The sequence below is a fragment of the Trichechus manatus genome, unplaced genomic scaffold, assembly GCF_000243295.1.
Source record: "Trichechus manatus latirostris isolate Lorelei unplaced genomic scaffold, TriManLat1.0 scaffold00002, whole genome shotgun sequence".
Taxonomy (NCBI): domain Eukaryota; kingdom Metazoa; phylum Chordata; class Mammalia; order Sirenia; family Trichechidae; genus Trichechus; species Trichechus manatus.
In genome coordinates, this window is record NW_004443938.1 from 12,673,463 (window position 1) to 12,699,474 (window position 26,012).

Genomic DNA, 26,012 nt, shown 5'->3' on the forward strand with positions numbered 1-26,012 from the left:
GGCTACCACCGCTGACTGCTCTGACCAGGATCACAATAGAGGGTCCTGGACAGAGCTGGAAAAAGATGTAGAACAAAATTCTAACTCACAAAAAAAAGACCAGATTTACTGGCCTGACAGACTGGAGAAACCCCGAGAGTGTGGCCCCCGGACACCCTTTCAGCTCAGTGGTGAAGTCACTCCCGAAGTTCACTGTTCAGCCGGGGGTTGGACAGCCTCATAAAACAAAACGGGACTAATGAGGCACAGCAGTCCAGGGACAAGGACCAGAAGGCAGGAGGGGACAGGAAAGCTGGTGACAGGGAACCCAAAGTTGAGAAGGGACAGTGTTGACATGTTGTGGGGTTGTTAAGCATCGTCATAAAACAATATGTGTACTAACTGTTGAATGAGAAACTATTTATTCTGCAAACCTTCATCTAAGATACCAAAAAAAAAAAAATTACGTGAGATCAAATCAACAACAGCAACTCAGAAGGTTTGATGGGAAGCCTAGGGGGCAGGGAGTTGAAGAGAATGGTGATAGAATAATTTGGAAAAGGATAGTGAGAATATCAGCAAACTGGAAGAATGTAATCGATGTCACTGAATTGTACACGTAGAAACTTTTGAAATGGTGTAACTTTGGCTATATATATTTTCACCAAAAAAAGGTCCTCCAAGGTCGATAAGGGAAGAGTGTTGACCTGTCGTGTGGTTGTTAACCAATGTCATAAAAGAATACGTGTACTGACTGTTTAATGAGAAACTATTTGTTCTGTAAACCTTTATCTAAAGTACAATAAAAAGAAAATTAAAAAAACCTCAGAAAATAGCAAAAGCTTTTTTCAAATTTAAAGAATGGGTTGTTTGGTTAATTCCAAGTTATAAATAGATATTATGGCAGCATTGTTTGTTTGTTGCATAACTGTGTGTGTAGTGTGAGTAGCTTGCAAGTAATATACTGTCTGCAATTTGTAAAACGTTGTATCCATAGAATGATGGTTTTACTTTAGAATCTCATTTACTGTACTTCTGATAAAATTATTTATTTTCCTTGCCAGAGTTTTAAAACGTCTTTCATCATACTGGCTGACCTACATTTGCTGTTGTTAGTTGCCATCGAGTTGGTTCGGACTCATGGCAACCTCACGAGTAACAGAACTGTTCTCATTTACTTTCCTCAGTGCTTTGGCTGGTTTGTCCACTGTCCCCATGGCATTCTTTGGAGAGTGACCCGGGACACGGGTCCTTCAGTGCTCACTAAGTGTACCACAGTCAGCTGGGTTGGTCTGACTGGTGGGTGTGAGGAGCCGCTGCCTGGGCACCTTGTCGTCTCCCTGTCGGGGTGCATGATGAACCTGTGCTCACACGCTTGCCTGAATTACGTTTTATGTCGCGCAAACCCGCTAAAGCACCAGCCACAGAGAGTGCCGTGTAGATTCTTACCAAAGCAGTAATGCATCTATTCTGCTTCTTTTTAAAACTCTCTCCCCTGTCAGTCAGCCCATTAAAGCCGATGTCCTTTTTATTCATGGCCTTATGGGAGCAGCCTTCAGAACATGGCGCCAGCAGGACCTTGATGAGGTTCTGATGGAAAAGGCTTCTGAGGATGAAGACAGGTATACCACCTGTTGGCCAAAGGTAAGGGAGCCCCTAGCCCTGGTCGCCACCCCACCCGCCACACACTTCCAGGCCACTGGCCTATTGTTCTCTTTCTACAAAGATTTTTTCCATGCAGTTTTCTTTCCCTTAGGGACACAGGTAGCATGTTACATTAACAGCTGGGCTTGCCACCCTGTGCTGTGGGATTTCTGGTTAGGATACAGTCTGTGACTGTAAAAGAGAGTATTCCGTGAAATAAAACGTTGAGTGAAACACAGGTAAGGGCCAGTAGTAGTTAACTTCCATTAAAAACATAACTATAAAAAGTAGTACAGTAGGAACATAGAGGTCCCTGGGTAGCGCACACGGTTTGTGCTTGACTACTAACCTAAAGGTTGGCGGTTCAGACTTACCTTATGGCACCACAGAAGAAAGGCCTGAAGTTCTAGATTACAGCTATTGAAAACCCTATATAACAGTTCTACTCTGCAACACATGGGGTCGCCATGTTGTTGTTTTTAGGGGTCGTCGAGTCAGGTCCGACTCGTAGCAACCCTAGCTGTACAACAGAACGAAACACTGCCCGGTCCTGCACCATCCTCACAATCGTTGTTATGCTTGAGCCCATTTTTGCAGCCACTGTGTCACTCCATCTCGTTGAGGGTCTTCCTCTCTTTCGCTGACCCTCTACCAAGCATGATGTCCTTTTCCAGGGACTAATCCCTCCTGATAACATGTCCAAAGTATGTGAGACATAGTTTTGCCATCTTCGCTTCTGAGGAGCATTCTGGTTGTACTTCTTCCAAGACAGATTTGTTCATTCTTCTGGCAGTCCATGGTGTATTCAATATTCTTCACCAACACCACAATTCAAAGGTGTCAGTTCTTGTCCGGTCTTCCTTATTCATTGTCCAGCATTTGCATGCATATGAGGCGATTGAAAACACCACGGCTTGGGTCAGGTGCACCTTAGTCTTCAAGGTGACATCTTTCCTTTTCAAACACGTTAAAGAGGTCTTTTGCAGCAGATTTTTGGCAGTGCAATGCATCTTTTGATTTCTTGACTGCTGCTTCTGTGGGTGTTGATTGTGGATCCAAGTAAAAGGAAATCCTTGACAACTTCAGTCTTTTCTCCCTTTATCATGATGTTGCTTATTGGTCCAGTTGTGAGGATTTTTGTTTTCTTTATGTTGAGATGTAATCCATACTGAAGGCTGTGGTCTTTGATCTTCATCAGTAACTGCTTCAAGTCCTCTTCAATTTGAGCAAGCAAGATTGTGTCATGTATAATGGAGGTTGTTAATGAGTCTTCCTCCAGTCCTAATGCCGTTTTTCTTCATGGAGTCCAGCTGCTCATTATTTACTCAGCATACAGATTGAATAGGTATAGTGAAAGGATACAACCCTGATGCACACCATTCTTGACTTTAAATCATGCAGTATCCCCTTGTTCTGTTTGAATGACTGCCTCTTGGTCTATGTATGGGTTCCTCATGAACACAATTAAATGCTCTGGAATTCCCATTCTCTGCAATGTTATCCATAATTTGTTATGATCCACACAGTCGAATGCTTTTGCATAGTCAACAAAACACAGATAAACATCTTCCTGGTATTCTCTACTTTCAGCCGGGATATATCTGACATCAGCAATGATATCTCTGGTTCCACATCCTTTCCTGAATCCAGCTTGAATTTCTGGCAGTTCCCTGTTGATACACTGCTGCAACTGTTTCTGAATTATCTTCAGCAAAATTTTACTTGTGTATGATAGTAATGACATTGTTCGATAATTTCTCCATTTGGTTCGATCACTTTTCTTGGGACTTGCCGTAAATATGGATCTCTTCCAATCGGTTGGCCAGGTAGCTGTCTTCCAAATTTCTTGGCATAGATGAGTGAGCACTTCCAGCACTGCATCTGTTTGTTGAAACATCTCGATTAGTATTCCGTCAATTCCTGGAGCCTTGTTTTTCGCCAATGCCTTCAGTGCAGCTTGGACTTCTTCCTTCAGTACCATTGGTTCCTGATCATAGGCCACCTCCTGAAATGGTTGAAAGCTGACCAGTTCTTTTTGGTATAGTGGCTCTGTGTATTCCTTCCATCTTCTTTGATGCTTCCTGTGTCTTTTAATCTTTTCCCTGTAGAATACTTCACTATTGCAACTCGAGGCCTGAATTTTTTCTTCAGTTCTTTTAGCTTGAGAAATGCCAAGTGAGTTCTTCCCTTTTGGTTTTCTATCTCCATCCATTTAGATATGTCATTATAATACTTTGTCTTCTCAAGCCACCCTTTGAAATATTCTGTTCAGTTCTTTTAGTTCATCATTTCTTCCTTTTGCTTTAGCTACTCGGCATTCAAGAACAAGTTTCAGAGTCTCTTCTGACATCCATTTTGGCTTTTTCTTTCTTTCCTGTCTTTTTAATGACCTCTTGCTTTCTTCATGTATGATGTCCTTGATGTCATTCCACAACTCGTCAGGTCTTTGGTCATTAGTGTTCAATGCATCAAATCTATTCTTGAGATGGTCTCTAAATTCAGGTGGGATATACTCAAGGTCGTGCTTTGGCTCTCATTAACTTGTTTTAATTTTCTTCAGTTTCAACTTGAACTTGCATATGAGCAATTGATGGTTTGTTCCACAGTCGGCCCCTGGCTTTGTTCTGACTTATGATATTGAGCTTATCCCTTTCCACAGATGTAGTTGATTTGATTCCTGTGGATTCCGCCTGGTGAGGTCCATGTGTATAGTCGCCGTTTGTGTTGTTGGAAAAAGGCATTTGGAATGAAGAAGTCCTTGGTCTTTCAAAATTCTATCACGTAATCTCCGGCATCGTTTCTCTCACCAAGGCCATATTTTCCAACTACCGATCCTTCTTTGTTTCCAGCTTTTGTATTCCAATCACCAGTAGTTATCAGTGCATCCTGATTGCATGTTCGATCAATTTCAGACTGAAGAAGTTGGTAAAAATCTTCTGTTTCTTCATCTTTGGCCTTAGTGGTTGGTGCGTAAATTTGAATAATAGTCCTAGTAACTGGTCTTCCTTGTAGGTGTATGGATATTATCCTATCACTGACAGCGTTGTACTTCAGGATAGATCTCAAAATACTCTTTTTGATAGTGAATGCAATGCCATTCCTCTTCAAGCTGTCATTCCCGGCATAGTAGACCATATGCTTGTCCAATTCAAAATGGCCGGTACCAGTCATTTTCAGCTCACTAATGCCTAGGATATCGATGTTTATGCATTCCATTTCATTTTTGACGATTTCCAGTTTTCTTAGATTCATACTTCATATATTCCACGTTCCTATTATTAATGAATGTTTGCAGCTGTTTCTTCTCATGTTTCTTCACATCAGCTAATGAAGATCCTGAAAGCTTGACTCCATCCATGTCATTAAGATTGACTTTACTTTGAGCAGGCAGCTCTTCCCCGGTCTTTTGAGTGCCTTCCAGCCTGGGGGCTCATCTTCCAGCACTATTATCAGACAGTGTCCCACTGCTATTCATAAGATTTTCATTGGCTGGTTCTTTTCAGAAGTAGAGCGCCGGGTCTGTCTTAGTCTGGAAGCTCAGCTGAAGCCTGTCCACCATGGGTGACCCTGCTGGTATTTGAAATAAGGGTGGCATAGCTTCCAGCATCACAGCAGCCTGCAAGCGCCCACAGTACCAGAAACTGACAGACACGTAGGGGGCGGGGGTCACCATAAGTTGGTATCAACTCTACAGCAACAGGGTATAGTAGGAACATAATTCATATTCCTAATAGTTAGCTAGTTCTGTGACTTTAGTAGTTACAAAACTAGAAAGACTTTGAAGAGATAATTCTGTTTACTTTGGATTTCTTTCACATTATTTCTTCCAAAGAATATTCAAGTAAATCCATCTGGAGTGAATTCATTGAGATGATTCGACTTACTTTGGATTTACCTTGAACAGATAATTCTGTTTACTTTGGATTTCTTTGACATTATCTGTTCCAAAGAAATCTATCTGGAGTGAATTTGTCAAATGGAATTTATCTAAAGCTCATTTAGAATTGATGCTGCGTGTATGTATGAATAAGGAGCCCTGGTGGCACAGTGGTTAAGCACTTGGCTACTAACCGAAAGGTTGGCATTTTGAACCCACCAGCAGTTCTGCAGGAGAAAGATGTGGCAGTCTGTTTCTGTAAAGATTTATGGCCTTGGAAACTCTATGGGGCAGTTCTGTTCTGTCTGGTAGGGTCACTAAGAGTTGGAATCGACTCAACAGCAATGGGTTTGGTTTGTTCTTTTTATATATGTAAATAGTGTCCAGGACTTTGAGCCACTATTTCTGACCTATCACAAAGTCTTCATCAAGTAGGAAGAATTGTTTACACTTCCCCTCTGGTGACACTGAAGAGCAGAGATGATGGTCCACAGTGGCAGAACGTCACTGTTAGGCTCTCTGAATTCTGAGGCCCAAACTCTAAACACTAGACAATACTGTGTGTTATGAGATAATAGCTTTCTATTAAATGCTTTTAAAAAGCCAGTTTGATCTAGACTGCAAAACAGGCCTTGCTCTTTTGGCCATAGCAGATTAAAATAGAGAATATTCTCTTGAAATCTGTATGGGCTTTACAAGTATTGATACAACTTTGCGACCAGAGACTTAAAAAGAGAAAAGGTGGGAATTGTTTTTGTAGTCATGTTCAGACTTTACTCTGATGCTGTCTTTCATTAGTTGTCAGTATTGCAGGAGGCCTCTAGTTATGCATTTCAGTTACTAGGAAGTAACTGGGCAGTGGAAACTCATGTGTTTCCTTTTGTACCTTTTATTTTACTTAGACGTGGTTAGCAAGAGACTGTCCTGCTCTCCGCATTATATCTGTGGAATACGACACCAGCCTCAGTGACTGGCGAGCAAGATGCCCCATGGAAAGGTAACAGGGAGACACTGTCAGACTGGGAGGGGGGAGGGATGTGTGAGGAGGGAGAGATGGGGGGAGGGACGTAGGGGGGACGGGGAGGGGATGTGGGGAGGAGGGACATGGGGGGGATGTGGAGGGGAGGGACGTGTGAAGGGGGAGGGACATGAACACAGTGGATCCTCTGCCTGGGAGGGGATTTTGTTTTGAACATTTTATTGCATTTTAGTGAAAGTTTATGGAGCAGTTAGTTTCCCATTCCATAATTAAAGTTCAGATTGTTCCGTGGGATTAGTTGCAGTCCCTGCAATGCGTCAGCACTCTCCACATTACCACCCTGAGTTCCCCTGTTTCCATTCGTCCAGTTTTCCTGCCCCTTCCTGCCCTCTCATCTTTGCTTTTGGGCGGATGTTACCCTTTTGGTCTCATATAGATAATTGTTCTAAGGAGCATTTTCCTCATGGGTGTTGTTTATTTCATAGGCCTGTCTATTATTTGGGTGAAAGGTAATCTCCGAGAGTGGCTTCATTTCCAATTTAGAAGAATGTCTAAGGGCTGTAGTCTCAGGGGTTCCTCCAGTTTCTGTCGGACCAGTAAGTCTGGTCTTTTGTATGAATCTGAGTTTTGTTCTACATTTTTTTCCCACTCTAACTGGGATCTTCGGTTGTGATCCTGGTCAGAGCATTCGGTAGAGGTAGTGGGGCACCATCTAGTTCTTCTAGCCTCACGCTAGTGGCGGCTGTGGTTCCTGTGGTCCATTAATCCTTTGGACTAATCACTTCCTTGAGTCTTTGGTTTTCTTAACTCTCCTTTGCTCCGGAAGGAAAGGGACCAGTAGAGACCAACAGTTGTATCGCGAGCTTTTAAGATCCCAGACGGTACTCATCTTCAAGCCCAGTAATTCAGTCCCATAATAGGAGGGGATTTTTATCTTTTGATGCCACAGACAGGATTTTCTTAAGAAAAATTAACCTACCTTTTTTCTCGTCATTCTAGGAGGAGTTAGCTATAAAGAAACAGTAAAATAGTACAAGGCTTAGGTATTTGTCAGTGTTGGACTTCTAACCTGGTTCATTTCTAACGATCCTAACAGTAAGGACCATGGATGATACAGCATGAAAGTGATGCTTTCTGCTTTTGTATTCACAGTCATACCAGCTAGAGAAAGCAGAGGAAAAGATGCTAAGCAGTATAGGCTCCGTACGTCACTCGTATGTCATATCAGCTCTGAGTGTCACTTGTATGTCATATGTGCCGGTTGTGTACATAGAGAAGGACACTGGGTTTCTGAGTTACACGGCCTAGACTGCTGCCCGATTCTACCTTTGACAAGCCACTGACTTCTCTCAGTTTGTCCACAAATTGAGGGTTGGTCTAAATCAGTGTTATCCACGTGTGCTCTCTGGAATGGACACCACGCAGGTGCCCGAGGAGGGGTGCCAACTGAGGGCCAGTAGGCAGGTGACCCCAGGCCTCTACCCCATTCCACCCAGAGTGCCTCTGAAGAGCCTGTATTCTGAAGGAAGGGGTCTGCTGATGAGAAGTTTGAAGCTACCAGCCTAGAGAGCTTTAAAGTTCCTTTTCAGTTTGAGTTCTCTGATTCTGATAGCTTTCTAGTATTTCTAAATCATAAAGTCAAATGATGAAGGCTTGATACTTGCAGTGTAAATACAGGTAGAACTAAGCAGCAGTGACCACTGACTTCGTGGACATGAACCCACAAGAAAGCAGGGTGGTCTTCAGCCATTCTGTCACCGTCAGGCCAGGGAATGAGACGGGACCCCCGTGGTCCTCAGTGGTCAGGCAGGCGGCAGGAGCCCCAGGTTCGCCCGGTAAAAATCGCCAGACACACTCTATATGCTCAGACAACGCTTGTTAGTAAACGAATGACTTGTCCTGGGCTTCGGTATTCCTAGTTATGCCAGTGTTAGCAACTTCAGAAATGGAGCAGAGAGAAATAGGGGTTGTTCCCAGCCCTAAAACGTAGTATGCAGCCTTAGTCCGATACAAAGTGAAAAGATCTTGCTTTAAAGAATGGGAGAGCAGGATCTGAGGGATTTACAGCCTCCTGTCATGCCTGCTGTTTTCATTTGGTACAGAAAGTCCATTGCATTCAGAAGCAGCGAACTCCTCAGGAAGCTCCGAGCGGCTGGTGTCGGGGACAGGCCCATGATCTGGGTGTCGCACAGCATGGGGGGTAAGTGGGGCTTCACTTCTGCAAGGGAGGCATTTCAAGGCTATCACCAGCGTCGTGGCCAGCCCATATTTCCCAAATTAATGTTTTCAGCCATGGCTAGGGGTTTTAGAATTACTGTTCTCCTTCCACGCTGTTTTTCTAGAAGGGTACAACAGTAACAAACCTTCTAAAGGGAGAGGCGTTCGACCACTTAATGCTTTCATGTAGTGGTAATGAATAAAAATCAGAAGCAGCCCCCGGCTTCTGTGAGCCCTGCTTCCAGACACACTCAGCCTTCCCGGCTGGTGGTGGGGCTCCCCTTTCCTCCTCCCTGCCCCTGTCTATCACAGAGTCCATGCTGCTTCAGTGCCCACAGCCCCAGCTGTGCGTGTCTGCCGTCTGCTCCCCGAGACGTCACACTTGCTCTGAAGCCACATCTGCTCCTTCGCGCCCATTCTCTCCAGTCCAGTTCTAAGTTCACCATCCACCTTGAAAGGGGGCTCTTTCTGCAGCCCTGGCCTCGTGTATCTCTGCAGTGCTCAGGCCGGCAGACTCGAAGGGCGTTGTGCTGAGAGGAAGGGGGATGCAGCCCTTGGTGTCCTCAGAGTGCCACTGTCACCACCTGTGACCTTCGTGCCTCCTTGTTGGCTCTCAGCTGGTTGGGTGGAAGAACAGGTGCCTTCCCCAGGATGTTTCCGCACAGGAGCTTGCTTTCCGTGGCAGACAGGCTGCATGAGCCTCTGTGCTGGGATCTCAGCACTGTCCTCAGTGTGCGGTCGTTGGTGGACTGCGGGGGCAGGGTGGGGAGACCAGCTGCCCCATCCCCCTTCATTTCTGGAGCCCTGACAGAGCAGTGCCAGCCTTCCTCCAGGATGGTGTACCCTGAGGTGGACAGCGGTCTGCTAGATCTCACCCCCTGCCTGTGTTGTTGTTAGGTGCTGTTGAGTTGGTTTCAGCTTACAGCAACCCTACGTACAACAGAATGAAACAGTGCCGGGTCCTGCGCCGTCCTCACAGTCTGGCTATGTTTGCGTCCGTTGTTGTAGCCACTGTTGTCAGTCCATCTCCTTGAGGGTCTTCCTCTTTTTCGCTGATCCTCTACCACGCATGATATCCTTCTCCAAGGACTGGTCCTTCCAAAGTATGTGAGATGGAGTTTTGCTATCCTCACTTCTGAGGAGCATTCTGGCTGTATTTCTTGCAAGACGGTGTATTTGTTCTGCCTGTGTGTCGGGTGGACTGTATATCCTAGAAGACCAAGGGTATAACCAAGTGCTAATATCTTCAGGCCCTGTTCATGATACTACAGTGAATTCTTGTTTCAACGTCTTTTAAAGAAAGCATGTTTGTGTTTCTCGTTTTGCTTTTTTGTTGTTGTTTTTAGAATAGTAGAGGGAAGAAAAATAACTTACGCATTGTTTTTCTTTCTGTGCTGCTAGGTCTTCTTGTCAAAAAGATGCTGGTGGAAGCCTCTAAGAAGCCAGAAATGAGTACTCTTATCAACAACACCAGAGGGATGATTTTCTACAGTGTCCCCCATCACGGATCCCATCTGGCTGAATACTCTGTTAATTACCGCTATCTTCTCTTTCCCTCCTTGGAAGTCAAAGAGCTCAGCAAGGGTAATGCTTGCCTTGTATCATCAAGGACACTGGGATTTAAAATTAGAAAAATGATGTACTGTTTTGCTTTAAGTATTATTCCAAATAACCAATGAAGTGCATTTTTTCATAAGTTTGGGAAATCATCAGCTGTAAAAATATGAACAAGCTTTTGAGATTTCCAGTGTATTATAAAGCACTATGTTTGTTTTGATTAAGCGTTTTCCTCTTTCTGGAACTCCTGTTAATCAGAATTTAGACCTCTTGGCTTGAGCCTTAGTATGTAGTTGTCTTTTTGCTTGTATTTTCTCTTTGTTCTGCACTGTAGAGAGTTGCTTGACTTCATCTTCTAAACCTGGGGAGTTTTATTTATCTTTTTGCAGTCAAATTTTATTTCTCAAGAGCTGTTTCTTTACTCGTATCAGCTTCTTGTTGTTGGCAGATGTATTCTCTCTTTAAATCACTCCAAAGATGCTAATTAGAGGGTTTTTAAAGGTTCCTTCTGTTTCTTCATTTAGTTGTTTCCTCTGTGGCCAGGTTTCTGTTTACTTTACCTGTCCCTTTCAGGCTGTAGGCTTTTCTGTACAATCTGGGGCTTCTTGGCTGCCCTTCTACATGTGAGGAGGGAGGAGTAGGAGGCGACAGACCCTCTGTGACTGTGGACAGGCTGGGTTGGCGGAAGGCTCTGCTTTGGGCGGGGGTGGGGAGGGCATGGGGTGCAGTCGCCCCCCAGCACAGTTCCCTGGGGCACTGCTTCCTGTTGGCAGAAACATGAGGGAACCCTTCCTGGATGGCTGTCTTCTCAGTTCCTCGTTGCTTTTATGCCTGATGGCTTCCTGGGAGGAGACAATAGACATGTACTCAGGCCACCATCTTGAATTAGAACCTACGTTTCTTTTCACGACTTGAAAAGTTGATGCATTCTGTTACGGATTAGGCAGACAAAGCTTACACGCTCTTGTTGCACTATGGTTTTACAGATTCTCCCGCACTGAAAGCACTACAGAATGACTTTCTGGAGTTTGCTAAAGACAAAAACTTCCAGGTGCTGAATTTTGTAGAAACACTACCAACCTGTATCGGCAGCATGATTAAACTCCACGTGGTACCAGTGGAATCGGCAGGTATTTCTTCTTTTGAAACGTCTTGCCCATTATATGCACACCTGGTGGTGCCTGGTGGTTAACTGTAAATGTCAGCTTTTATATCCAGGTTCTCAGTTTTAGGGGGCAGGTTCATGAAGACCTAGATCTGTAATTCTGTTTTCTTTTTAGCTGTAGATTAAACTTGCTCTGCAAACATATAACCTTGGCCTTACCCCTCCTCCCCTTCATTTAACTGACTAGATGATGAAGGTTAATTGGCTAACCCCAAGCTAGCCCTTAACAGTGAACTCTGTTGTTTTAAGGTGAGAATCAAAATCCTTCCATCAGCTAGATTGAAAGGGGCATTTCATTTAATAGACGGATAGCTGCGTGTTGAAACTCTAAAAAGTCAACCAAAAGCAAGGAAGCTTTAGTAAATGGAAGATATATGGGGGGTGGGGTGGGGGTGGGGATATTCAAGCAGCAGAGATTCCAGTGGAGAAAACTAGTGTCAAAGTGCAGCCCCTTCATAATCCTGGGGCTGAGGGAAAGGGCCAGCACCTGCAGGCTCCTTGAGGCTGCGGCCTGAATCTTGACTCTTCCCAGCCTGCTGTAGTACTCTGTGCTTAGCAGATGCCCCATAAATGCCATCACCTGAAATGATTTTCCCCACCTAGCTGCTTGTCAGCTTGGATGTCACCTGTGGAACTCTTTTCTGATCACCTCTGAGACTGGGTAGGTGCTGTCCTTCTAGCACTCAACCCTGCCATGAGCTCCTGGCAGCTGGGGACAAGGTGTATCTGTAGCACCTGTCAGGTGGGTCTTCAGTCTGCAGAGTGAGTTTTGTCCAAACATCATTGTGTATTATCTCAATAAATGAAAAATACTTACTGCTTTGTACTAGAACTTAAAGAAGCTTTACCTCAAAGTAATACGCCATCGTGTGAGGAGTTACTATTGGGTAGTTGAAGAACTTGAGGAGTTCAAAGAACATTTGCCAGATGTTCAGCCAACCACTTTGGAAGGTTGAAGCAAAAGCAAAGTCACAATCAGAGCCTTGTCTTAACTCTGCTTGCCCTCTTCTCCCACAGCTCTAGGAGGCTCTTCTTCCTTTAGAGCAGCTCCTGCTTGCACTCCTCATCTAGCTTGCCTCACTGGTACCTCTTGTTACTCTCGTTGAGGTGGACTTTGCTAGACGGAAACATGAGACACTCTTCCAAGTCTCTCAAACAAGCAAGCACTAAATAACCCTTCCCACCGTGGAGTGATCATGGGTGTTTGGGTATAGGGTAGGTCACACGTGAGACGTTCTCAATCTCTTCATCAACACGAGGGACCTCATCATAAAGATGACAGTATAGACTCTGGACTGTGGTTAAAAAGTGTGGACTGACCTGGGCATAACCTGCAGGTGTGGAGGGTTCTGAAGATGGTGGTGTTCCAGCTCTGCTCCCTGTTAAATTAGGACATAGCCAGGACACATACGAATGAAAAGCATAAAATTATAATTACACGTGCTAGAACCCCCTCTCACATGATTTGTCAAATGTAACTCAACTACAGTCATACCTCAGGTTCCTTCATCTTTTAAAAATCCCTTGTTGTTGTTAGTTGCCGTCAAGTTGATTCCGACTCCTGGGAACCCCAAATGTGCAGAGTAGAATACTCCATAGAGTTTTCAAGGCTGTGACCTTTCTGAAGCAGATCACCAGGCCTTTCTTCTGAGGCATTTCTGGATGGAATCAAACCACCAACCTTTTGGCTAGTAGTTGAGCGCTTAACCATTTGCACCACCGAGGGCCTCTTAAGTGTCCCTTACCACAACCAAATCAACATTTAGAACTACCCATCTAGCTTCTTGCAGTGTTGACAAGGGGGAGAAGCTGATATTTTTACTCAGGTTTTATTAACATTTTTGTTTTCTTCAGATTTAGGCATTGGAGAGCTAATTCCTGTGGATGTCAACCATCTAAACATTTGTAAGCCAAAGACAAAGGATGCTTTTCTGTACCAACGTACCTTACAATTCATCCATGAAACTTTAGCCAAAGACCTTGAAAACTAACCGTTGTCCTAGTCCATTTTTCATGTGTGAACACAATGCAAGAAACTTGGTGTTCTCGTTCTCTTTCTAAGCTCCAGCAACCATGCAAACGTAGTGATTATGACATCCGTGTAGTCTGGAATATGCTGCAGGCAAGAGAACATTGTCCTCAGTCCGGAAACCGGGAAGCATAATCACAGATGGAAGTGGCACCAAAGAGTGAAAGGCCTGGACTCCTTCCACTTGGAAGACATTCCCGTGCGCCACCATTGGTGGTCGCGGTGTGGTGCCTCGTGGCGGGGAGTGGAGCTGCTGTGGACAGAGAAGAACCTCTTCCTGGTGAGCGGCTCCCAGCTCACTCCAGGAGGAGCACAGGCTCTCAGGGAGAGCCGACGTCACCTTCACTTCTCAGTAAAATGCATCTGGAGAGTGCCACACGGAGTGGCGAGAAGACTGAACCAGAACAGAAATGACTGTTTTGTTCTGGGCGTCCGTATGCTGTAAATTGGTCAACACGTGTCCATGTCAATCTTTGTCTAGTGCATTATCACGGTGTCAACTTCATTCTACCTGCCACCATGCACGAATCAGCTCCTTGGGTTTCTCTTCATATTGCTGAGAGCAAAGCTTTTTGTTAACAAAATTCTCGATTATACATGTCCTTTCCAGACTCTAGCTACCTATACTTACAGTTTGTCCCAGATAAAGTTGCTAATCTGGTATTGATCAGAGTATGAAATAAAACTAAGCCATTATGTATATTAATGATACTTAGTGTCAAGATTCTCAGATTTTCTTTAACCAAGTAAAGTGTACCTTTCTTGCTCGCTTGGAGGTGGTAATGACCTCCATCCAACATCTGAGAAGTAGGAAATTATGTTGATGGACTTTTTTTTAAAGTAACAGCTTCATTGAGATATAATTCACACAACATAAAATTCACCCTTTTACAGTTTAATCCAGTGCTCTTTAGTATATCCATAGAGTTGTGCACCCATCACCACCATCTAAGTTCAGAACATTTCCTCATCGCCCAGGGTAGCCCTGTACGGTACCCATTAGCACTCGTTCCTCGTTCCCCCTCCCCAACCCCTGGCAAATACTAACTGCTCTGTCTCCATAGCCTTATCTATTCTGGACATTTCATACACATGGAATCATACAATATATGACGTTTGTGACTGGCTTCTTTCACTTAGTATGTTTTCAGGGTTCATTCATGTAGCCTGTGTCAGCACTTCATTCTTTTTTATTGCTGAATAATATTCCATTGTTTGGCTCTGCCACATCTTGTTTATTCACTCATCTGTTAATGGACATTTGGGTTCTTTCCATCTTTGGGCTATTATGAATAAGGCTGCTATGAACATTCATGTTTTTGTGTGGACAGATGCTTTTAATTCTCTTGAGTATATACTTAGTAGTGGAACTGCTGGGTCATATGGTCACTCTGTTTGGTATTTTGAAGATGATGGGACTTTTGTAGAACAAGATGGTCAAAGCTGAAATTGGAGTACAGCATCTGAAGGTAAACTGGGGTCATCAGTAAACCCTGTCAATGTCTAATTGTTTACTTATGCAACAACACATAACAAGTGAGGTAACCACTTGCTTTACTGTGTAGACACAGGTGATGGTAGCTGACAGCAGCGTGCTAGGTAATGGGATGACATGGTGGACGGGGCAGATAGGTTTGCTACGTTTCCTTTTTCTCTTTGGCATGAACCGTGGCAGATACACCACTGTTGAAACAACTGTTCATTAACTTCAAGTAATGGACTGAAACCCCATTCCTAAAAAACCGAGTACCATCATTATAGCTGTGCTTCGAGAATAAGATCTAGAAGAGAGATCCAGAGTAGCACTAACCTGCCAGAGGAGGTTCTCAGAGAAGTACCTAACATTTGTTCTATCATACATCTATCTACCTATGAAATGGATATGATGCTCCCAGATTGACTTCATCAGTTTTGTGAGATTTAAGTCAATAATATTTTTCTTAAAAGCATTGGCTGAAAAACACTTTAAGAACACAGTGTATGAAAAATACATGAATTGAAAATAGTTTTAAACTTGAACCATAAGTAAAATGGTTCTTCCCTCAGTTCAGTCAGCCTTGTTTAAATATATTTTTTCAGGAGAAATTGCAAGTGAAGGCCCATTTTGCCTTTCGCCTCATGTTAAAAGTCACTTTAAACGATCTTGTTTAAGGGGGAATGAAATAGAGTATACCAGTTACAGATGAGAATGAAAGTCAGTTACCTTTATAACCCTTTCACTTTTTATCAATTTCTCCCAAACCTGCAAGACTGCATTGTTAGCCCTAAAACTTGGGGACACCAAGTCCTCCTTTACCCTGGTTGTTGTTAGGTACCATCAAGTCAGTGCCGACTTACAGCGACCCTGTGTACAACAGAATAAAACACTGCCCAGTCCTGCACCATCCTCATAATCATTGTTACGCTTGAGCCCACTGTTGTAGCCACTGTGTCCATCCATCTCGTTGAAGATCTTCCTCTTTTTCGCTGACACTCTACACCAAGCATGAAGTCCTTCTCCAGGGACTGATCCCTCCTGATAACATGTATGTGAGATGTAGTCGTGCCATCCTTGCTTCTAAGGAGCATTTTGGTTGTACTTCCAAGACAGATTTGTTGATTCTTTTAGCAGTCTGTAGTATATTCAATGTTCTTCAACAACACCACAACTCAAAGACGTCAGTTCTTCTTCAGTCTTCCTTATCCATTGTCTAGCGTTTGCATGCATATGAGGCAACTGAAAACACCATATCTTGGGTCAGGTGCACCTTAGTCTTCAAGGTGACATTTTGCTTTTCAACACTTTAAAGAGGTCTTTTGCAGCAGATTTGCCCAATGCAATGCGTCTTTTGATTTCTTGACTGCTGCTTCCATGGGTGTTGATTGTGGATCCAATTAAAATGAAATCCTTGACAACTTCAGTCTTTTCTTCTGTTATGATGTTGCTTGTTGGTCCAGTTGTGAGGATTTTTGTTTTCTTTTTGTTGACATGTAATCTATACTGAAGGCCGTAGTCTTTAATCTTTATCAGTAAGGGCTTCAAGTCCTCTTCACTTGGAGCAAGCAAGGTTGTGTCATCAGCATAATGCAGGTTGTCAATGAGTCTTCCTCCAATCCTGATGCTCCATTCTTCTTCCACGCATCTGTCAGTTTGTCATACTGTGGGGGCTTGCGTGTTGCTGTGATACTGGAAGCTATGCTACCGGTATGCAAATACCAGCAGAGTCACCCATGGCGAACAGGTTTCAGCTGAGCTTCCAGACTAAGACAGACTAGGAAGAAGGACCCAGCAGTCTACTTCTGACAGGAGTTAGCCAGTGAAAACCTTTGCCCCAGAGTACAAATTAAATGTCATTTAAGAGCAATTGAGACTACAAGATACCTTTCTCTGCACTCAGCCCTGTGCACAGGATACATGCTGGCCAGAGTCCTGGGGGAGGTGGCCACCTCTCTGCCGAACAGGAGTGCCCGAGGCTGGTCTGTGCCAGCACTGAGTTCATTTTGAGAAACAGCAGAGTATTACAATGATAGGATACCTCTTTTGAACTTTGTTCATACTCACAGTGCCCCTCAAATTGTAATTCCTGAAATTTAAGTATGAGGCATACCCTCCTGAATTTGATGTTCAATGTCATTTTAATGTGTAGAACTGAGTGCACCCTTATGGAGGCTATTGAACACTTACCAAATGGTAATCACTTAAAATACTAGAACTTTGCTTTAGAAAAAAGCAGTGTTTTGTTATAAATAAGGCAGAAGGCATAAAAAGGTAGTTTAATGTCCAAGAAATGTTCAAATTTAGAACCAGTCATTCTTGTAAAAATTCCAGTTCTTAATCTGCCTTTGGCTTGACCTTGGAGTTTAGAAACAGTGTCAGGAGTTTCACACCTGGGCCCACAGTTTGGAAAAACTAAGCTTACTAGAACCTTAGAGTTTTAGTTTAATCAAAACCGTATCTCAAGTGTCTTAATGCTAATTGATAAAGCAGAATATATGTGGTTTCCAGGACACTTGAAGTGTCCTGATGGGAACAATCTCTAGGCACAAGAGGCATTCATCACATCTGCTGTCATTTAGATTTCAGAGTATTTTGATATCTGAGATTAAAACAGATGTTTTAGTTTGAAAAACTAAAACATTACGAAAAGCCCACAAGAATTTCATAATGCTTAGTCTTCCCATCTCTAAAATATGGATAATGCTAGCTCATAGCCTTAAATTTAAAGCACCACCTGGTACATAGTGCTTCACTGAATGACAGTTCTATTATTTGCATGAGGAAGCAATTAGGAGGTGGTTATAATCAGGGCTTTGAACCGGCTCATGCCGGTTTGAACCCCTGCTGGAAATTTGCATTCCACCCCAGATATACTGAATCAGAATCTACAGTTTAACAAGATCCCCAAGTGATTCTTATGTATAATGAATTTTGACAACCACTGCTGTACTAGTGGGTTTCAGAATTGGTCCCTAACGAACCAGCAGCATTAGCACCACCTGGGAATTTGTTAGAAATGCAAATTCTCAGCAGGGGTTCAAGCCCTGATTATAATCCAGGCAACATGTGAGTGTGAATTAAGACTATGGCAGTGGAAATGGAAAAGGATTCAGAAGCACCTGGTGGTTCATCATATGTGGGGAAGAGAAGTCAAAAAACTGAAAGGTGGCCTGCTCGAATGATGAATTCTAATTAATTACCTGAAATAGAGACAGAGAATGGATTTAATTGAGGGTAAACCAAGCATGAAATTCTTACAGGCTTTCAACGTTTTAAACATCTGTTTGAATGTGATAATCCTAGATATCAAAATACTCTGAAATCTAACCGATAGAAGCAGATGTGACAGACACCCTTTGTGCCAGGAGACAGAGTTCCCTCACTCTCCATTAAGCCCAAGAACCTGTGCCTATTTGGTTTTCTTCATCCATTAGGTTGAACACTCTTGAGGTACAGGCCAATCTCACTTATGAACGTTGTTGCAAAAACCCTAAACAGAAATACTGACACACTTAAATCCAGCGATATAAAAAAGGATAATATCATCTGTCCAGGTTGAATTTATACCTAGAGTGCACAGTTTGTTTAGCATTGGGAAATTAAGTCACCATATTAACAAACAAAAGGAGAAAAGAAATGATCATTTCAGTACATGGATAAAATTATCTTTGAGGAAATTCAACAAACCACTCATGAAAAAGATAAATTTGGTAATCCAGGAGGAGAATTTCCTTACTCTTCTCTAGTAAAGGGTCTCTAAAAACCAAAAAACAGTAAAAACATCTAGAAAATACTTAATGCAAAGGGAGGCAGTAAAGGAGAAACAGGAACAAAAAAGGCATGAAACACAAAAAAGCCGAGAAAGAGACCCACACAAATATGGGCCCTTGATTTGCGACAAAGGTGATCTGTTGAGAGCAGTGAAGAAAGGCTCATTTAATACATGGTACTTGGCCAGTTGGGTACCCACAACGAATCTGGAAAAAGATGAATCTGGTTTCGCTCAACCAGGTACAAAAATCTCTCTAGGTGGATTACAGACTGAAATGTGAAGGGCTAAACTCTAAAGGTTTTAGAAGATTAATACAGGAGACTATAACCCTATAAGGAGATATTTGTAAAATAAGTTACAAAAAGCACTAACCATAAAATAAATGGTTCAAATCAGACAACATTAAGGACTTCTTTTCATCAAAAGACCCAATAAAGAAAGCGAAAAGAAAAGCCACAGAATGAGAAGACATTTGTAACACAGTATAACAGAGAGGACTCATCCAGAATACATAAAGAACCCCTACAATTCAGTGAGATACAATCCAACAGAAAAATGGGTAAAACACTTTGACAACATGCCAATCTGAGACATGGTAAATCTGCATACTACTTACGGGTGGTCCCTAGTTTCTAGATAGCCAAGAAGCCATAAGAAAAAGGGAACTAATAACTAATATGGATTGCTCCATAAACATCACGTTCTTCCAGTCAGAGCCTGAACACACATTAGCACATGGAAAGTAGCTTTTATTACTTAGAATAAGAAGCAGATAGTATACAATTGATGAGCAGTCCCTCTTGGCTCAAAAGTTGTCTGGGTGGTGATGACAACTTCCATGCACACTCCATTTTGTGTTGTGGACGAAGGACTCAAATGGGGCAGTTATATGACACGTGGGTCCCCCCTGGCTTCCGGAAGCTGTCCCAGGGTGGATGTAAAGGACTCTTCCCATGCAAACCCTCTACCTGGTTTCATGGGGGGAGGGACACAATGGGAGCCTACCTTCTGCCTGGGTCCCTCTGGCCAGGTAGGTCCACTTAGGTGGGCTATAAACTTAATGCCACACTGCCATTAACACTATAACTGAAGAGACAAAACTTTCTCTCCCAGCTACTTTATACCATCAGCCTACATGACTCACCACATGGGCAAACCATCAGGCCTCATCACGCCTTCAGAGCCTTAGCATGGCCCCCAGGTGGTCCCTCTCAGTTGGACCGGCTCTCACTTACTGGCCTCAGGTGTGATCCTACTCTCAGAACCAGGACCAAAGGCCAAATCATTCACTGCAAAGGAGTTCCATACCCCACAAGCTTGAACAGGGGTACTTCACAACAGAGAAAATTCAAATAACCAATAAACACATATATGGTGCCCAACCTCATTGGTAATCAGGGGATACAAATCAGCTGTGGCAATATCATTACACTGTCCAAGATTGGCAAAATTGAGTCTGACAATACGTATCAATTATTGATGAGGACAAAGAACAACAGGAATCTTCATACTTGAACTGATAAAAGTACTTTGGAAAACAGATTGGTGTTGCTTGGAAAGTCAAAGATAAGCATATCCTATCCCTAGTAATTCCACTTCTGGGCATTTGCCCTAAAGAAGCTTATGCATATGGGCTCTGTATCCATGCACAAGTGTGTTCATAGCCGAATTATTCCTTTTACTAGTTAACCAGTTGGTGTCAAGTGGATTCTGACTCATGGTGACCCCATGTGTGTCAGAGTAGAACTATGCTCCACAGGGTTTTCAATGGCTCATCTTTCAGAAGTAGATCACTAGGGCTTTCTTTTTGAAGCACTTCTGGGTAGACTAGAACTAGCAACCTTTTGGTTAGCAGCCGAGTGTGTTAACTATTTGCACTACCCAGGTTCATATTACCCCCAAACTGAACAAAATCCAGATACCCATCCACTGTAGCAATTGAATGAACTCCAAATACCCATCCACTGTAGCAAGTAAACAAAACAAACTACAGGTGCATGCAACAATGTGGATGAATCGAAACAATGTTGAGGAAAAGAAGAGTACATTCTATACCATTTCATTAATATGAAGTTCAAAACCTGGAGACACTTAACAATATTGCTTAGGATACATATGAGTGATAAAACCATACAGAAAAGCCAAGAAGTGATTTCCGTAAGGCAGGATCGTGTCACCTCGTGTGTGTGGGGAAGAGAGGTCAGTGTAAGCTAGAGGGACACACAGCAGGGACTCTGGGGTGCTGACAGTGTTCTCATTCCTGATCTGAGCTGTGGCTGTTTCCATAGCTGTTCGTGATTACTGAGCATGTACATTTAATGCACTCGTCTGGATGTATGTTGCACAGCATTATGTTAAACCAGACTCTGGGTTGTTACCTATACATTTGTATTTAGCTCATGAATGAATCCTCTGTTCAAATTCACTGGGGCTGAATTTTATTATTAAAAAATAGGGAATGTTTCATTGAGTAAAAGAAAATTGTGTTAAAAGAAAAAACTATTAAGGGTATAAAGGAATTGACATATAAAATCAAATCTCTCACACACACACCTTACCTTTGCATCCTAAGACTAAAAAATAAACAATTTTATTTTATATTGATGAGATCACTTGAAAAATCAATCTTGCACTTGGCTACAGAGCAGTCTAAGCCTTTATAAGTTTGTTAAAAGTTTCCCATAGAAAATGCATTTTAGCATCTCTCAAGTCAGATATTGCAGCAGAAAGTCACTTATTACCTACATTAGGGCAATGAGCCCTGCTAGCAGTGGTCAAGTCATACGTACTTAACCACATTATTACTCTACTTCCTTTTCAACTTAGCTTGATGGTCAAAACTGAACCAAAAAGAAAACTCGAAGAAATAACTAGCAGTAATCACATTTTATCATGAACAGAAGCCTAACAAAAGAAGATACCTCAAGGTTGTCATATGTGAAAAGAAATAAGCCAAATTAAAAAAAAAAAAAGAAGATAAAACATTTAATAGGTATTATTTACAACTTTAGTACAAATTTTCAATTCAAGTAAACATTACAGGGTTTTTATTAATTGCTAATCACTCAATAAATAGTTTTTTCAGCCCCCATTCCCGATGACATGACTTCGGTATAAAGCAAATGCTTTAATACATTACTTATACTGATACACACACATCAGACACAACTTTATCAATGTCTTGAACTTCAGTAATTTTAAATTCTTATAGGAATTGCTTGGGCAGATATCCTAATTTTAATAATCTACGAGAACAAATTGAAAAAGAAAAAGGCAAGAAGTCTGAGAAGATTATGCTGTAACCAGTTAGTTGCATTGAGTCGATTCTAACTCATGGTGACCCTATGGGTATCAGAGTAAAACTGCTTCATAGGGCTTTTTTTTTTTCATTGTACTTTAGACGAAGGTTTACAGAACAAACTAACTTCTCATTAAACAGTACACATATTATTTTGTGACATTGGTTACCAACCCCACAACATGTCAACACACTCCCTTCTCGACCTTGGGTTCCCTATTACCAGCTTTCCTGTCTCCTCCTGCTTTCTAGTCCTTGCCCCTGGGCTGGTGTGCCCCTTTAGTCTTGTTTTGATTTATGGGCCTGTCTAATCTTTGGCTGAAGGGTGAACCTCAGAAGTGACTTCACTACTGAGCTAAAAGGGTGTCTGGGGGCCATACTCTTGGGGTTTCTCCAGTCTCTGTCCAGGACCCTCTATTGTGATCCCTGTCAGAGTAGTCAGTGGTGGTAGCTGGGCACCATCTAGTTGTACTGGACTCAGTCTGGTGGAGGCTGTGGTAGTTGTGGTCCATTAGTCCTTTGGACTAATCTTTCCCTTGTGTCTTTGGTTTTCTTCATTCTCCCTTGCTCCAGATGGGGTAAGACTAGTGGAGTATCTTAGATGGGTGCTCACAGGCTTTAAAGGACCCCAGACGCTACTCACCAAAGTAGAATGTAGAACATTTTCTTTACAAACTATGTTATGCCAATTGAGCTAGGTATTTAGGGCTTTTTTTTTTTTTTTTTTTTTTTTAGCATAACGTTTCCAAACTTACTTAATCATGGATCCCTAGTATTTATAATGGCTGATAGTACGGAAGTAGATCTGCAATCCTTTCTTGTAAGGCGCCTCTGAGTAGACGTGAACCTCCAACCTTTTCGTTAAGAGCCAAGTGTGGTAATTGTTTGTACCACCCAGCAGCCCTGGATTATTAAGTACAGTACCTAAAATACTCCGCAGTGAATACTAACATCTTTCGGAACCGGGGTGAGGAAATAAACTAGAGGATCACACCAAAAAGGCCTGTGTGGTGGCATCAAATAGACTACAAGTCAAAAAACACAGAAACAAATCCCCGAGATGGCAGCTGATCATTGTCTAGATTTTCCAGTCTGACTCAGCTGCTAACCTAGGAACCCCCGCAACGATTAAACACTGATTTAAAAAATAAATAAGGCAACTCCAATGTACTTAAAAAAAGAGAATAGCAGTGTGAGAACTTTACATATTATCAACTCAAAATCCCAAATCTCGTCTATGCTGTTTACTAAATTTGAACACCCAGGATCAAATAACATTCGTTCAATTCTTAATGTTCAACTACTTGCAATTTTTCTTGTGACCCACCTCCCCAAGTCAACCCAATCCTGCACATTAATACTTAACCAATGGATTCTCAAGAACAAACTGTGTGACCTGCACCAGCCTTCATTAAAATTCTGTTCTCTGTACCACTTATTTGCTATTTGTGCTCTAGAACAAGAAGAAACCTAAAAATAAGGCCTTTTCCCAGCACTGAAAGTAACTTTTGTGGAACTTACTTTCCCCCTGCTTTTCTGAAGGTTGCTTTCAAATTCACGTCCTTCTCGGGGAGGGAGGAGGTTATCGGGAAAAGAGCATCTGAATTAAGAAATCTTCAATTCCTTTCCCAATTGTACCCGGCAGTAGCTACATGAATGTTGGCAAATCACTCAACTTCTCCAAGATTATTACCCATCTTGCTTTCTTTCTCCCTTAAATTCTTACAAGGATTATGTTGTTTACTTCTTGTATTTGTCACAGAGGTAAAAATGATATGAAGCACATAAGTGCTACTGAAGCTGTCCTAAGCAGCTAAGGCCAGAAACACCATCTTTTATGACTGGTCAGCTATGCATACTGCCTGTGTGTCTCTGTGGGTCCCTAATATCTTTTTTGTCAGTTTTCAGATGAAATGAGATCAGTATTGTTTTGCTTTTGTTTTGAATGCCAAATCTAAGTCATCTGCAAAGTATCGTGATAGTGGCATTGAGAAATAGTTCTGAAATTCCAAAGGACTGATTGGTAAAAGGAGAGTGTTATGTCCTAAGCAAGATCATTATTGACATCTCAACTGTTAGCATTTAGTACTGGAATTCCCAGATCACACGAGGGCTAAGTCAGTATCACTGCTGCCTAATTCTATGACATGAAAGCCTCCTAAATATGACATGTAACGTGTTAAGATTTTCTAATTTGCTGTCTAGACTATCCAGTGAATTTTTTATTAGCAAAACCCCGATGTTTGCTCCCAATGGATTCTAGGCCTTATAAAATTATTTTTTAAATGTACAACAGAATGGTAATGCCTGTTCAAATTACTGACTAGGCAAGAAGTGGTGTGGGGAATGTATAGGAAAATCACAGAAGGAAGTAATCAACAATAAGCATGTAAACAGGCAAACCAGAAACGCTGCCCTGGGGCTTCTTGTTCACAGGGACACAGCGCTTTCCTTCCTGAGCCACAGCGAAGCAGGCGAGGCTACAGCACAGACTCTCTACATTACAACAGTGAGAATCGATAGCATGGGCCAGTATGAGTTTTCATGCTTGGTGCTTTTTGCCAGCTATGGCATATAACCAGAAAAAAGAAGCCATGATCTTTCACATAAGGTATAGCAAACAAACCAAACCCATTGCTGTCAAGTCAATTCTGACTCATAGCGACCCAATAGGACAGAGTAGAATTGCTCCATAGGGTTTCTAAGGAGCGGCTGGTGGATTCAGACTGCCAGCCTTTTGGTTAGCAGCCTGAGCTCTTAACCACTGTGCCACCAAGGCTCCATAATAAGGTATAGATAGAGTATAAAAATTAACCAGGGCTCAGAATGGTAGCAATGTATTTTACCAGTAGCTATAATGGTTGATTTTATGGAAGTAGCTATAATGGCTGATTTTATGACCCCATGTGTATTCAGAGGAGCCCTGGTGGAGCAGTGGTTAAGAGCTCAGCTGGTAACCAAAAGGTTGGCAGTTCAAATCCACCAGCTACTCCTTGGAAACCCTATGGGGCAGTTCTCCTCTGTCCTATAGGGTCGCTATGAGTTGGAATCAACTTGACGGCAATGGGTTTTTTTAAAAATTTTTTTGGGTGTATGTCAGAGTAGAACTGTGCTCCATAGGGTTTTCAGTGGCTTATGTCTCAGAAATAGATGGTGAGGCCTTTCTTCCGAGGCACCTCTGGGTGGACTCAAACCTCCAGCCTTCGGGGTAGCAGCTGAGTTTGTTAACTGTTTGCACCACCCAGGGACCCCACCAATGTATAAGGTATGCAATATCCAAGATGCAGTATGAGAATCTTTCACCAATTTAAGCTGAGGTTAAGCCAATGATACATGCTTCAGAATCCACACAGTGTATGATGCTATCTCCCATAGGATCACACACAGTCAAGGCTAACACACATGTTCAGAACTTAGCACAAGAGCCTACTGGAGTGGACAGTCATCTGGTTGACCTCTTTCCTGCTTCCAATACTGATTTTGTTTTTTCACCTGGTTTAAGTGGCCCAGGTACAGCTATTAATGGTCCCAACTACCTTTTAATGTAATTAATCCTAACTTTATGCATCAACCTTCAGGTAGATCACCAAAAAGTTATTCCAAATCTATAAAATACAAACAAAATGCAACAAAAAACACCACATACACACGTAAATTGAGCAACCATTTAAAATTCAGTGGGAGGGAACTACCTGGGCATGATCAGCTAGGTTTCCTTCCCTAAAATTCATACACGGAATCTGACAGGGGGCTTCCCTTACCCCTGAGAGAAAGCTTAAAACACACAAGTCTTGACTGAAACATACTTTGGTGGCGGAATAATAATCTTATTAGTAAGAGACACCATTTTCGTAAACTACACAAGAGTGACAGAAGTCCATGTGTTTTTTTCAGGGTGTCTTTAAATAGATGTCTCTTTAGACTGAGGGGTTAAACAAAAAGAGAACGTTTTCCTGGTAAAGCGATGTCTGCGGGGAGGAAGAAACACTCCACGGAGAGCAGCTGTAGAAGTCCCTCG

The 26,012-nt window shown here is 42.5% G+C and overlaps 1 protein-coding gene across 6 annotated transcripts in view; it reads left to right on the plus strand.

The window, feature by feature from the left end:
• SERAC1 (serine active site containing 1) overlaps nucleotides 1-14,507 on the plus strand; it is a 54,631-nt gene extending 40,124 nt beyond the window's left edge. For all 6 annotated transcript variants that reach the window (XM_004368806.2, XM_023728744.1, XM_023728770.1 and 3 more), the window contains 6 exons: nucleotides 1,482-1,623; nucleotides 6,403-6,497; nucleotides 8,582-8,679; nucleotides 10,098-10,280; nucleotides 11,240-11,383; nucleotides 13,273-14,507. In XM_004368806.2, coding sequence (XP_004368863.2) covers nucleotides 1,482-1,623; nucleotides 6,403-6,497; nucleotides 8,582-8,679; nucleotides 10,098-10,280; nucleotides 11,240-11,383; nucleotides 13,273-13,409 — 799 coding nt within the window. In that variant the 3' untranslated portion in view covers nucleotides 13,410-14,507. The remainder of the gene's footprint in view (nucleotides 1-1,481; nucleotides 1,624-6,402; nucleotides 6,498-8,581; nucleotides 8,680-10,097; nucleotides 10,281-11,239; nucleotides 11,384-13,272) is intronic.
• The last annotated feature ends 11,505 nt before the right edge of the window (nucleotides 14,508-26,012 follow it).